Source organism: Salmo salar, chromosome 06 (assembly GCF_965601325.2).
Source record: "Salmo salar chromosome 06, fSalSal1, whole genome shotgun sequence".
Taxonomy (NCBI): domain Eukaryota; kingdom Metazoa; phylum Chordata; class Actinopteri; order Salmoniformes; family Salmonidae; genus Salmo; species Salmo salar.
This window is the reverse complement of record NC_138296.1, coordinates 64,003,901-64,017,241: the sequence shown is the minus strand read 5'-3', so window position 1 is coordinate 64,017,241 and position 13,341 is coordinate 64,003,901. Positions and strand designations below refer to the sequence as shown.

The window sequence follows — 13,341 nt, the reverse complement described above, 5'->3', positions numbered from 1 at the left end:
TTGTTTTTAGTCGCTGCCATCGAGGTTGATGGTTTGATTGTTATGATGTTATGACGTTCAGAGTCGGAGCCAAAATGGCTGCCGTTGATTATGTATTTTTCTGTGTTCCGCACAGCCTCAGGAGGGCTACCTGATGGTGAGGCAGTTCCAGTACCTGGGCTGGGCCGCCCACAGAGAAGTGCCAGCGTCCAAGCGCTCCTTCCTTAAGCTCATACTGCAAGTGGACAAGTGGCAGGAGGAGTGTGAGGAGGGAGAGGGACGCACCATCATCCACTGCCTGTGAGTGTACACACAAACACACACACCGTCCACCACCACTACCGCCATTACCACCCACACACAAACACCTCCTACATGTATACAAATACAAATCCCATCATCTCTCTCCTATCTGCACCCACCTCTTGTATTTGCCAAGTTTGGCAGTTGTGTAGAATAGCATTAGTCACCCAACCAACCTCCCGTTACCACCCTTGTGTTCCTGTGCTGTAGGAACGGAGGCGGGCGCAGTGGCATGTTCTGTGCTATCAGCATCGTGTGTGAGATGATCAAGAGGCAGAATGTGGTGGACGTGTTCCACGCCGTCAAGAGCCTGAGGAACAGCAAGCCCAACATGGTGGACAGCCCGGTAAGACAGGCCAGCAGCTGACTCCAGTTCAGTCAAACTGAGTTTCCCCAACAGACGCATCTCTGACTCATATAGTGCCAGTATATTAGCATAGGCCTACGCCACCTCTCATTTCTGGTGGTATTCACTTCTGATGTTTTCTGGAGAAATTTGGAACCAAGCCACCAATAATATGAAGGTATTAGAGAACAGATAGGAGCACCTCATGTTAGGTTTGTTTTGCAGATGGTTTGGGAACAAATTATAACCAGGTGATATTGACAAAAATATAGAACAATAATAATGTTATGGACCAGGGACAAATGAACAAAAGAGTCTGTCGAGACTATGAAATTAACTGTTGTGGGTAAACACGATTCACACCTCGCCACATCCTTTACAGGAAGATGTAAAGGATGCCTATGCGTATGTCTGCAGCCCTGTGTCAAAGTTACCTGTTAGCTCCTCAATTCACTGCCAGAGAATAGTTAGAAATATCGTATTTTTATGTTAAGCATTGAATATGCCATTCAGTAGTGATTAATCTTGTTATCACCATGTTATTAGTGTATTGTTCATCGTATACGGTTGTACTGTTATCACCATGTTATTAGTGTATTGTTCATCGTATACGGTTGTACTGTTATCACCATGTTATTAGTGTATTGTTCATCGTATACGGTTGTACTGTTATCACCATGTTATTAGTGTATTGTTCATCGTATACGGTTGTACTGTTATCACCATGTTATTAGTGTATTGTTCATCGTATACGGTTGTACTGTTATCACCATGTTATTAGTGTATTGTTCATCGTATACGGTTGTACTGTTATCACCATGTTATTAGTGTATTGTTCATCGTATACGGTTGTACTGTTATCACCATGTTATTAGTGTATTGTTCATCGTATACAGTTGTACTGTTATCACCATGTTATTAGTGTATTGTTCATCGTATACAGTTGTACTGTAGCATTGTGTTTATCGTGTTTTAGCACCACAATGGTTCACACGTGATGTGTTTTCATCTGAACAGGAGCAGTACCGTTTCTGCTACGACCTTGCTCTGGAGTTCATCGAGACATCTTAGCCAAGAAGACGGGACGAAACAGAACTCCGGAACTTGGTAACCATTCCAACACTACAGATTCTTTGGAGGTGGGCATCGTTGACTAAGCCTATACAGACTGCTATAGATGGTTTTGGGATTTTTTTTTGAAAACTCTTTAATGTTTCTAATTGTACTGGGAGTATGATGTGAGTGGTTTGTAAATGTCTCCATTGTACTTCGCCGTGTTCAGTGCCAGAGAGACAAGTGTCGGCCACTAGGCCACATTTGCTTCAATGTCTTTCGCATATTTAGTTATTTTTTACGTGCAGCCATTGTAAAAAAAAAAAAAAAAAAAAAAAAAGGGTAACACTAATGCCAAGGTGTTGCATGCAAAAAAAATATATTTTTTATTTTTTATGTTAGCAGCATTATTGTCAACGAACAATATATATCTATATATAGAAGTCAATCACAAATGTGAAAGAAAAAAATACAGCGCTCTATAAGTGCTGACATGTGACATTGGCTTGGTAATGTTTGTACCGTGGACTGATGGCTGACTCATTTTGTTTTTATTTTGTAGCAAATCTTAATCATAAGCCAAAGACTTATGTAAATATGTCTATATGGATAAAGCACATTGTTTGTATCTATTGTTTACTTGCATTCCTTTTTGAAGGCTAAAAACAATCATCTTCATTCCATGTTTACCTATGCCTTTAAACTGTAAACATTTAATGTCGTTTTTTTGAAAGTATTAAGGTAAATTTCAGTAGTGGTATCTTATTTTCAATGTTTTCTTATCTTCTGTGTGATGTTACAGTGGTTCATTTGTGTAAAACATGCTTGTGAATTCTACCCATGCAGATAGAATATCAGAAGGGCAACCATGAAAGAGTTCTATTTTTTCTTTCTGATGATCTCCTAACCTGTATTGGTATTTTGGAAAAACAAAAGGAACATGGTAGAGAAATAAAATGAATTATAATCAGTATTAGATACAGCTTATTAAGATGTAAGCCAACACAGCAGAGGCATGTGTTGGGGCAGCCATACTGATTTGGGACATGAGTGGACCTCCTGGAGAAAAGGAAACAAGTCATTATCGTGTGGAGTTCTGTCATGTTTCATATATTATTTTTTTTGTCTGTAATTGTTGGCTTATTGGCTGTAATAAAAAATTTAAATATTTGAATAAAATGTAATTGTGTAAGACATCATTAGTATCATCACAGGGGAGTATGTTTGGTTTAGTCGTATGTATCATACATTGGCCCATAACTGTTCAGAAACTATGCACCTAATGATTATTTTAATCTGGTCACTAGATATTAGACAAAAACAGATATTTTTGTCTGGAGACGTGCTGTTTTTTCGTTTTTTTTTGGTCAGTTCCCCTTTAATCCAGTGCTTGCAGAAGTGCAAGTCACTAAAGACGTACAAGTGGAATTTTTCAGATTTTATGTTAATCATTGTTATTGTGACTAACATATTGTTGTTCTGTGGCATTAGTCTCAGGCTGGGTTCCCACTGATACAACCTAGCTACTTAGTGAGTTGTGGTTAGTTAGCTGTCTCTGGTTTCCGGAGGCAGAGTGAGGGCTCCTGTAACCTCTGCTGTTGCACTAGTGACTCATACGTGGATGCTTTTTCTTTCTGTGTCACTGATTCGCGTTGTTCACTGTGCCTGACTATGCTATAGAAAGAGAGCCTTATTACCAAAGGATGAGCCCTGGCACACAGGTTACTTGGCGTTAACGCACCTCTGGTCAACCTTTTGCTGAGCCATGGAGAAGGTGGCATCTCCTCTGTAGGTTTCCTTCGGTATACTCGTCCGGGTCACCCAGAGATCAAATGAAAAGGATGGCTATGACACTGGATACATTCACCCGCTCGGTGGAAGCCAAGTCTCTCCCTAGAGTGCTGCAGATGCAATCTGGATATTATTTCCAAGGTAAGACTGAAGACATCATTAGCCCTAACTTTACTCACTGGACTGGCATTTTGGACTAAAAAATGATGGAATGTGAATGCAAATGAAGATTAACGGCTCACAGCGTATGAAGTATTTTAACATACAAATGGTATAAACCAAAGGTGTTTCACGTTACAAAATTCAACATAAAACTGTTGACGAGATTATTATTGGGGCAAATTGTGTGGTAACACTTTGTGCTAACTTTCATGAATAAGCCTTTAGAAATGCTTATAAATGTGTATACATGAATTATTCATGCTTATTCATGATTGTTATTAAATGTTACTGGCCTTTACTTATTTTCTGACTTTCTTGGATCCATTACTCCACAAGGAGAATAGACTATCGACTGTTCTTAGATCCATTCAGTGCCACTACACTTGATACATTGAAATGACTTTCTACCAGGTTCTGTGTATGAGCTGTATGGAAGAGAGGGGAGTTTCTCCTGCGGAGAGCTCCTGAAGGTCATTGGGATCAGTGTCACCAGACTCATGGTGGAGCTTCAGTCTGAGGGATCCAAATCCATAACAGTCAATCTATCGCTTGACTACCCAGGTGGGCCCGAAACATCCAAACTGTACCTTGAATGTGAAATCAATTTTTTTTATGGTCAAATGTGTACCTTTATGAAGCATTGTAATGTAGATTGATATATTCTGATTTTAATTTCTTAATAAATGGCTTAATTATTGGCCTTTACCATGTATTGCAGTTTACAGTATACATGTCAATGTCCAAACCTCTCTCTCGGGTTAGAAAGGGACCTTATCAACATGTGGTTTTGTGCATTGTACCAATAAATATAATTTCATATATTGCTTTGCCTGCCTGTACTGTCAGGCCTTTTCAGGATCGTGGCCGACAAGAGGCCATACACCAGTATACAGGAGATTGTTGACTCAGTGCGTATCAGCCCTGAGTGCCTGGGCCAACCAGAGTTCTACTGCCCTAAGAAGCTACAGCTTCCTGAGGGGACCATTCAGGCAGAGGAGAGCTTCAGACTCACTGCTCTTAGGACAGAGCACGGAGACAGCCATGTTGACTGTGAGGTCACGCGGAAAGACTCCAAGCACATCTTCACTGTGAAGCTCTCGCACACTGGGGAGTTCTATGAGTGTGCCGACGACCAGTTCTACACCCTCGGGGAGCTGGTGGAATGGAAAATACCCAAAGGAAGGAAAAGGACAGTGACTTGGGCCAAGTCTTTGCCGTCAAAGGAGAAGTGCGTGTCTGAGTTGCCAGAGGACTACAGTGGAGAGTTGGTTCTCACACCTGTCTACGAGCTTCAGACGGTATCCAAGTGTGAGTCTCAAATGGACCATTAATATTTTCACTTTACATCAAAGTTATGTGGAATGAAAAAGGCTTTAATTGCCTGATTTAAAAAAAGTCACAAAATGTATTTCATGTTTTAATTGCATTTTTCTCATCTCAATGTTAGTTTTCAAGTTAAAGGGAACACACTGCAATATTATAATAACTAATGTTCATGAAAGCTACACTGGTCTTAGGTTGTTTCAGAAGCACAGACACAAAAGTAGTCAATGTTTTGATGTATAGTCATCATGATGTTCAGGCAATCACGATGCATTGCTACTTTTTAGAAAAAGCACAAAAGAAAACTTTATTCAAAGCTGCAGTTAAACGGATTTACTAATGTCAAACCTTTGGCGAGCAATTCAATGACTCACAAAATATGTATATATACTGCATTATGTATATATTTTTGGAAAAACATTTGAATCAGGATTCTTGTTGAAACATTTCTTACAGAAAAGTAGCCTATCATAGCTTATGCTTGCATACCAAACAAAAATAATACATTTTTTGTTCACAGTTGGGAAGAATGTTGTTTTCATCCCATCCACCCTGGATGTTGAGGTTTTGGACGTTACAGAGGAGTGTGACAGTGCCTGTTTCATGCAGCCTTTGTCCTTCCGTGATGTCTTTGCCAAGCCCAGCGAGTTCTTCCCCTTCAAAGCAGAAGTCATCAAGCCACCATCACAAGTTCAGGAGGAATTGGGTTTCCTGAAATCCTCTAAGCAGGTCATTGTCCACAGTGCCTACCAGGCGAAGAGAATCCTAGCATCTGAGATTCGCAGTGAGGCCCAGAGACGCTTCCTCATCCCAGTGTCTTACAATGGCAGATTCAAGCGCAGGCCCCGGACATTTCCCACATCGTATGACCTGGAGGTGGCCAAGAGTAACATGGAGCAGCTGCACGTAGTGGCCACCAGGGCCTTTGAGACCCACTACGAGGGGCTGTCCTCGGTGCTGGTGGGAGACCAGTACCTGGTCCACAAGATGGAGACCAGCGAGGTGATCTACGGAGACAAGAGGAAGACGGTGGAGGCCCTGGCCTGTGAGAAGATGGTGGGGAAGAAGTACGAGGCCGTGTTGATCCCCATGTGTCTGGACGGGGGTTTTGTGGAGGTGGTCCACGACAAGAAGCAGTACATGCTCTCAGACATCTGCCACAGGTTCGCCCTGCCCTTCAACGTCAAGGTGTCCATGAGGGACCTCTCAGTGAAGGAGGACCTCTTGGCTGGGGCCACAGGGCTGCAGCTGGAGGAGGAGATCACTGACCCCTACCTTATTGTTTCCACCCCGGACCTAGCCCAGTGTTGGGAGGTGCCTGTCAACCGCACCAACATGGCCCTGCAGCTTCTGGAGCGGTGGAATGGCCCAAAGCTGACCCAGGGCGAGGCCGTCCGCTCAGCTGTAGAGGAGATAGGAGAGAACTGCTACTTCACCCTGAGGAGGTATGCCAATGCCAGCATGCTGCCTCCCCCTCGACCACCCAAGAGACCCCAAAAGCACTCAGAAGATACAGTGAAACTGCCGCCTCCCAGGCCAAAGAAGTCAGAGGTGAGTCGGTCATGTATTGTATTTTATACCTTAATAAACAATAACAACAACAATAGCTATCAGATGTATTTTAACGAAAAGTTATATTCAATCGATTACAGTACTAATTCTTTGTTTGGTCTGTGTTATTATATTGAAGAGCCCACATACAGCCAATACAGCCAAACCCGCAGTGCCTACCTCTAGAGCATCTAGCTGTGCAGAACAGAACCCCACTCCACCAAGAAATGAAACTTCCAACACAAGTCTGGTCACAGTGCCTGATTCAGGCCCACAAAAAGGTTTGTCTATGTTTCTATATTCTATCAGAATAGTTTTGTTGAATATTCAACATGCTTGAAGGATAGTGGTAAGCAAAATTGCAGCAGACTCATTTTGCTACTTAACTTAATTATCAGCTGTCAATATAAATACTTTCTAGATTTTGGAAAGCAACCTATAACTAATATTATAAACTGGGTGGTTCAAGCCCTGAATACGGATTGGCTAACATCCATGGCATATCAGACTGTAAACTGTACCATGGGTATGACCCAAAAATATTTTTTACTGCTCTAATTACATTGGTAACCAGTTTATAATAGCAATAAGGCACGTCGTGCCTAAGAACAGCCCTTAGCCATGGTATATAAGCATTATACCACACCTCCTCTGGCCTTATTGCTTAATCAATCTCTATGTCAAAAGCTTGACTTTGATTCTCATGCCTTGTTGTGTTTGTGTTCTCTCCTCAGCCACCGGTGAAGAAAACAGTCCTCAGCACAAGACAATTAAACAGGATGATGATGGCACTAATGATTATGAATACATTGATGAGGATGAACTTGCCAGCATCAGGAGAAAATTTAATGACCAAAGTATTCACGGCAAGAGAAAAACAATAAGCACATTTACCATGCAGACTGCGAAACAGGTTTAGGAAATAAGAGAATCAATGGATATCTTTAGGATGGAATAGAATCAATGGATATGATGAATATCTGATACATATCCAAGCTTAACGTTTGAGTGTGAAGATCAATGAACATTTTGGCATGTGATATATAATGTTCAAATTTCAAGCAACATTTATTTATCTTTGTTATTATGCACTTTATACTGAGCCACTCTTCCATGTAAATGTGTTATTATAGTCCTACAATAAATACATTGTTTGTACATTAATCAACAAGGACTTTTGTCTATTGTGGAAAAGGAATAATGGCAAACACAGGAAGTGTAAATAGCACTGTGTGAGTTTTATTCATTGGACTTATGTGCTCAAGCCTGTGCAGCTGCTGGCCATCTCTGTCAGAACGGAGACGAAGGTGGAAACAGCGAATTTAGGGTCCAGGATCAGATTCTGTAGGAGCTCCCGGCCCTTCTCCCGAGCCTTGTCAGAGCACATGGCTGAGCGCCACATCTTAACCGGAGCGCCCACTGTCACAAGGTGAACAACAACTGGTTAAGAAAATGTGATCAAGTAACCTGATGCAACTGAATTGGTACTGTAGATCTCTCAATTTCAATACATTTCATACATGTCACCACTAGAGGGAGACTATAGACTTTATTTTATCACTGACTGGTGTCTATCGTCTCAATTTCACTCTGAAATGTTCCTCTACTTTTCATTCAAAGTAAATAATAAAATATATTTTTTAACATCCGTCTCGGGGAACTAAAAGTAAAAGTACTCACAAAGAATCGTGTTCATCCTGGCCATCCAGCCAAAGACATAGAGGGTGTGGTTCTCCTCTGTGCTTAGGTCAGCTATGTTAGGAGCACTATCCCCCTCCTGAAGCACCCTGCTGGGCAGAGGCCTCATGAAAAGCACAGAGTTATTCAGGCTGGACTGGAAGTACGCAGCTGCCACGTAATCTGCAGCGTTCAGCCAGCTTTTGGCGAATGCAACCTCTGGGCTGGAATAGTAGCTCATCCTGTAACAAAGATCAAAGGTGTGATTACAAGGACTAAATTGGGACTCAAAAGATTGAATCAATAATCTTTTTAATGAATAATAATCAATAATTAAGTTAAAAGCTGATTGAAGGACAGAGTCCTATATTTAATTGAAACTCAACGTTGTGTCAGAGTACCAGAGTACCAAAAATGAAGACAAATGGTGATGACCTGTATCACTTAATGTTTCTACTCACTTTGCCTTGCAGCTAGATGAGGCAGTACTCAAAGAGAGCGTTTCACCTGCCCAAAAGGCACCTAGAATCTGGTCCCTTTTCTCAAAGTCCGAAATCTCAGATGCGCTAACATCTTTCAGGGTCTAGAATGGAAAGGTAGCATATTATAAACCAAGAACAACAAATAATTATATGCATTCACCAATGGGTCACATATGAACAGTGACTTAACGTCTTACATCTAGACGTTCCGCTAGCGGAACACCTGCTCCAATATCCAATGATGGGCGTGGCGCGAAATACAAACTCCTCTAAAATACAAAAACTTCATTTTTTCAAACATATGACTATTTCACAGCATTTTAAAGATAAGACTCTCCTTTATCTAACCACACTGTCCGATTTCAAAAAGGCTTTACAACGAAAGCAAAACATTAGTTTATGTCAGCAGAGTACCAAGCCAGAAATAATCAGACACCCATTTTTCAAGCTAGCATATAATGTCACAAAAACCCAGAAGACAGCTAAATGCAACACTAACCTTTGATGATGTCCATCAGATGACAACCCTAGGACATTATGTTATACAATACATGCATGTTTTGTTCAATCAAGTTCATATTTATATCAAAAACCAGCTTTTTACATTAGCATGTGACGTTCAGAACTAACATACCCCCCGCAAACTTCCGGGGAATTCGCTAACATTTTACTAAATTACTCACGATAAATGTTCACAAAAAGCATATATGCCTCCTATATGCACTCGATATGTCCGATTTTAAAATAGCTTTTTGGTGAAAGCACATTTTGCAATATTCTAAGTACATAGCCCAGGCATCACGGGCTAGCTATTTAGACACCCGGCAAGTTTAGCACTCACCAATATCAGCTTTACTATTATAAAAGTTTCATTACCTTTTGTTGTCTTCGTCAGAATGCACTCCCAGGACTGCTACTTCAATAACAAATGTTGGTTTGGTCCAAAATAATCCATCGTTATATCCGAATAGCGGCGTTTTGTTTGTGCATCCCAGACACTATCTGAAATGGTAAATCAGGGTCGTGCGCATGGCGCAATTCGTGACAAAAAAAATCGAAATATTCCATTACCGTACTTCGAAGCATGTCAACCGCTGTTTAAAATCCATTTTTATGCCATTTTTCTCGTAAAAAAGCGATAATATTCCGACCGGGAATCTCCTTTTAGCTAAACAGAGGAAAGTAAACAGAGCTTTCGGTCGACGCGGGCACGAGCCTGAGTCTCAGAGTACTGTAACCAGCCACTACCCAAACGCGCTACTTTGTTTCAGCCAGAGCCTGCAAAGCCACGATTCAGCTTTTTACCGCCTTCTGAGACCCTATGGCAGCCGTAGGAAGTGTCACGGGACAGCTAAGATCCTCACTCTTCAATAAACAGAGACAAGAAGAACGACACCTTGTCAGACAGGCCACTTCCTGCCTGAAACCTTGTCAGGTTTTTGCCTGCCAAATGAGTTCTGTTATACTCACAGACACCATTCAAACAGTTTTAGAAACTTTAGGGTGTTTTCTATCCATATGTAATAAGTATATGCATATTCTAGTTACTGGGTAGGAGTGGTAACCAGATTAAATCGGGTACGTTTTTTATCCAGCCGTGAAAATACTGCCCCCTAGCCATAACAGGTTAAGGGCTCGATTCAATCAGATCCGCATAGCGGTTGTTTTGGCGGTATCGGAGGTGGAACTGCGGTGCAGCTGTCAGATCCACAAGTTGCTCCGTGTTATACTTAAAGCGGACATTGCTATTTACAAGTTGGAACACTGGAATGTGAGACCTAATCTACACCTCGATTAGGGTGATAGAAGTCATTATTTTGTTGAATGATTGTTCAATTTAAGCGTAATTCTTTCCATACGGCCTACACCTTTGCGTTCTGAAAGCGAGTTGGACGGGTGTGGCTTCATGATCACAAGAGCAGCTGCTCACCGATCTGACGGCTCCAACATAGTTCCACTTCTGACAACTGCCAAAACATCCACTACACGGGTGTCTGCTATCGACGATTGATCTGATTGAGTCTAGGCCTCACTCAACTAAATTAACAAACCGGTTTTATCTCCTAGGGCAAGAAGGAAAATGCTTCCCATGGGGAAGAAGGAGGTTCATTGAATAGCTTACCTGGAAGAATTCTTCCCATTTGGCCATGAGGTCTGGGTACTTAGCAGAGCAGTCTGTGTAAGAGGTGCAGTAGTCTTCAGCTGCCTCAGCTGGTGCCTGTACCTGGACCTGAATGAGACCATCTCCAATCAGGCCTTTCTGCACAGCAGCCAGGAACGGGATCACTGAGAGGTAGTAGTTCACACCTGGGGAGGGAGAGAAGGAGCGAGAGAGAGTTTACTAATGGTCTGTTATTGAAGTGTAGGGCTACACACATGGCCTGCATGGTTGAATATGTGTCACAGTGCTTACATGCCCACCAGCTATTAGCGGAAATGCACATGGGATCTCCTTCCTGTCCACATGTTGTAGCGCCAGTGGGGTCAACAAACCGCCCTACAGGAACAGAAGCGCATTCAGTCACATCACTTTCCCCATGAAATCCTTTGATAAACCATCTGATTGAGACAACTGAGAAACGTAGTCAACATTATTGTGTACTACAGTTATCACAAAACAATGTGCACATATTCGACTCCCCTAAGCTACCTAATGAAGGCCCGACATACCTGATCTGAGTTTCCAGGACAGCTGCAGAGGCAGGCCCCACAACGGGCTGGCACTGTCATTGGTTCCCATGGAGGCCATAAACTTGTCAGTGGAGCCCACCAGTATCCTATACAGACTCATCCTCTGCAGGGGGTTCCAGGGGTTGATTGTGACCACGTTGTCCGCCTGAGGCAGGTCCGACAGCTGGCTGGGTGCCTGGTCCCAGAGGATGGGGAGGCCATTTTCAGTGAGCACTGCTGCGTTGGCCCACAGGGCAATTAGCTGAAGCAGGGAGAGGGTCCAGATACACTGCATGCTGGCTACACCTGGATAAGTAACAGTTCCCCCTTTTTGTACTGGAGTGGTCAGTGTACTTTGGCCTCACAACATCGCATGATAGAGAAGGGGTATCGGGGGTAAACCCACTGTGAACAGTACTTATCATGCCATTTTTTGTCCACTCAGCACTTTTGAAGAGCTATTGGACAAAGGTCAGACAAACAACCAAAACAGTTATGTCAGCCCTCAGCAAACATGATCTATAGGGAAGGCAAAGGCAAAGGCATTGATCAGTGATTTCATAATTCGAAAAGAGCATGTCTATTCTCCCCTGTGATTCCTGTTTGTTGATGCTTATCTACAATGTTTTCCTGAGTCAAACTCTGTCCTGCATGTGGGCTTGGGGTTCCCAGAGTTTGCTGCTGTTATATGTGTGTGCAGCATAAACTTACAATAAACTCATAAAGAGGGTCCAGATACACTGCATGCTGTGTACTTTACTAACTGCACACCTGGATAAGTAACAGTTCCCCCTTTTTGTACGGGAGTGGCCAGTGCACTTTGGCCTCACAATGTCACGCGATAGAGAAGGGGTATCAGGAGGCTGGTAAATCCACTGTAAACATTACTTCTTATAATGCATTTTTTTTGTCCATTCAACACTTTTGAAGAGCCATTGGACAGAATTCAGAGAAATAACCAATACTCATAGACGGACAGTTACATCAGCCATCAGCATACATGGTCTATAGAGATGGCTTCAGGCATTGATCAGTGATTTTGTAACGTCCGTCGTTAGGAATGGACCAAGGCGCAGCGGGATTGTGGACACTCATGTTTATTTAAATAAAAAACATGTAAAGCATCCACTTGAAAAAACAATAAACAGAACTTATGACAGCAACAGACTTGCAGGCTCCTACAACGCAGTGCAAGGACAACCACCCACAACCCCAAAGAAAAACACACACACCTATATAGGACTTCCAATCAAAGGCAACTCAACACACCTGCCTTCAATTGGAAGTCCCAATCACCAACACAAACATTCACACACACAAAACTGCCACGTCCTGACCCCAAAACTAATACAATAGCTCCATCTGCTGGTCAGGACGTGACAGTACCCCCCCACCCTCAAGGTGCAGACCCCGGAATGCACCTACCAACAGAAAACACACACAAAAAAAAATACCCAACAAAAACCCATTAAACAATAACCCCTAAACAATAAGGGAGGGAAGGGAGGGTGGCTGCCGTCAACGACGGCCACTGTGCTACACCCTCCCTCCCCAACCCACCTATCCTGGAGGTGGCTCAGGTGCAGGACGTGGACCTCGCTTCACCTTCGGCATCGCCGACTTCGGTGGCGCCGCTAGCTGCGCCGGGCAGACGGGCCACTTGGGCTGACCCTGGCAGACGGACCACTCGGGCTGGGCCGGAGGACAGGAGGGCCACTCGGGCTGGGCCGGAGGACAGGAGGGCCACTCGGGCTGGGCCGGAGGACAGGAGGGCCACTCGGGCTGGGCCGGGAGGACCCAGGAGGGGCCACTCGGGCTGGGCCGGAGGCCAGGAGGGCCACTCGGGCTGGGCCGGAGGACAGGAGGGCCACTCGGGCTGGGCCGGAGGACAGGAGGGCCACTCGGGCTGGGCCGGAGGGCAGGAGGGCCACTCGGGCTGGGCCGGAGGGCAGGAGGGCCACTCGGGCTGGGCCGGAGGATAGGAGGGCCACTCGGGCTGGGCCG

At 43.6% G+C, this 13,341-nt stretch overlaps 3 protein-coding genes across 17 annotated transcripts in view; 2 read left to right on the top strand and 1 right to left on the bottom strand.

The window, feature by feature from the left end:
• Positions 1-2,860, top strand: part of ptprk (protein tyrosine phosphatase receptor type K) — a 156,331-nt gene extending 153,471 nt beyond the window's left edge. For all 15 annotated transcript variants that reach the window (XM_082976811.1, XM_082976810.1, XM_082976813.1 and 12 more), the window contains 3 exons: positions 116-279; positions 493-628; positions 1,646-2,860. In XM_082976811.1, the coding sequence (XP_082832937.1) occupies positions 116-279; positions 493-628; positions 1,646-1,699 (354 nt within the window). In that variant the 3' untranslated portion in view covers positions 1,700-2,860. The remainder of the gene's footprint in view (positions 1-115; positions 280-492; positions 629-1,645) is intronic.
• Positions 2,861-3,252: 392 nt separating this feature from the next.
• Positions 3,253-7,927, top strand: themis (thymocyte selection associated). Its single transcript, XM_014205046.3, has 6 exons — positions 3,253-3,613; positions 4,046-4,195; positions 4,481-4,942; positions 5,478-6,508; positions 6,648-6,789; positions 7,243-7,927. Exons 1-6 carry the CDS (start codon positions 3,514-3,516, stop codon positions 7,425-7,427), a joined length of 2,070 nt encoding a protein of 689 aa, XP_014060521.2. The 5' UTR covers positions 3,253-3,513; the 3' UTR covers positions 7,428-7,927.
• LOC106607754 (protein LEG1 homolog) lies at positions 7,726-11,704 on the bottom strand. The gene is made up of 6 exons (XM_014205047.3): positions 11,338-11,704; positions 11,081-11,164; positions 10,790-10,974; positions 8,647-8,768; positions 8,189-8,427; positions 7,726-7,927 (listed from the first exon to the last, which is right to left on the bottom strand). Exons 1-6 carry the CDS (start codon positions 11,630-11,632, stop codon positions 7,761-7,763), a joined length of 1,092 nt encoding a protein of 363 aa, XP_014060522.1. The 5' UTR covers positions 11,633-11,704; the 3' UTR covers positions 7,726-7,760.
• Between the last annotated feature and the right edge of the window lie 1,637 nt (positions 11,705-13,341).

Coding starts and splice junctions, on each gene's coding strand:
- themis (XM_014205046.3), top strand. CDS start 3,514: ATGAAAAGGATGGCTATGACACTGGATACATTCACCCGCTCGGTGGAA. Junction 4,196..4,480: donor TCTATCGCTTGACTACCCAG/GTGGGCCCGAAA, acceptor CTGTACTGTCAG/GCCTTTTCAGGATCGTGGCC. Junction 6,790..7,242: donor TGATTCAGGCCCACAAAAAG/GTTTGTCTATGT, acceptor TTCTCTCCTCAG/CCACCGGTGAAGAAAACAGT.
- LOC106607754 (XM_014205047.3), bottom strand. CDS start 11,632: ATGCAGTGTATCTGGACCCTCTCCCTGCTTCAGCTAATTGCCCTGTGG. Junction 11,165..11,337: donor GTCCTGGAAACTCAGATCAG/GTATGTCGGGCC, acceptor CTGTTCCTGTAG/GGCGGTTTGTTGACCCCACT. Junction 8,428..8,646: donor TCATCTAGCTGCAAGGCAAA/GTGAGTAGAAAC, acceptor TCTTTGTTACAG/GATGAGCTACTATTCCAGCC.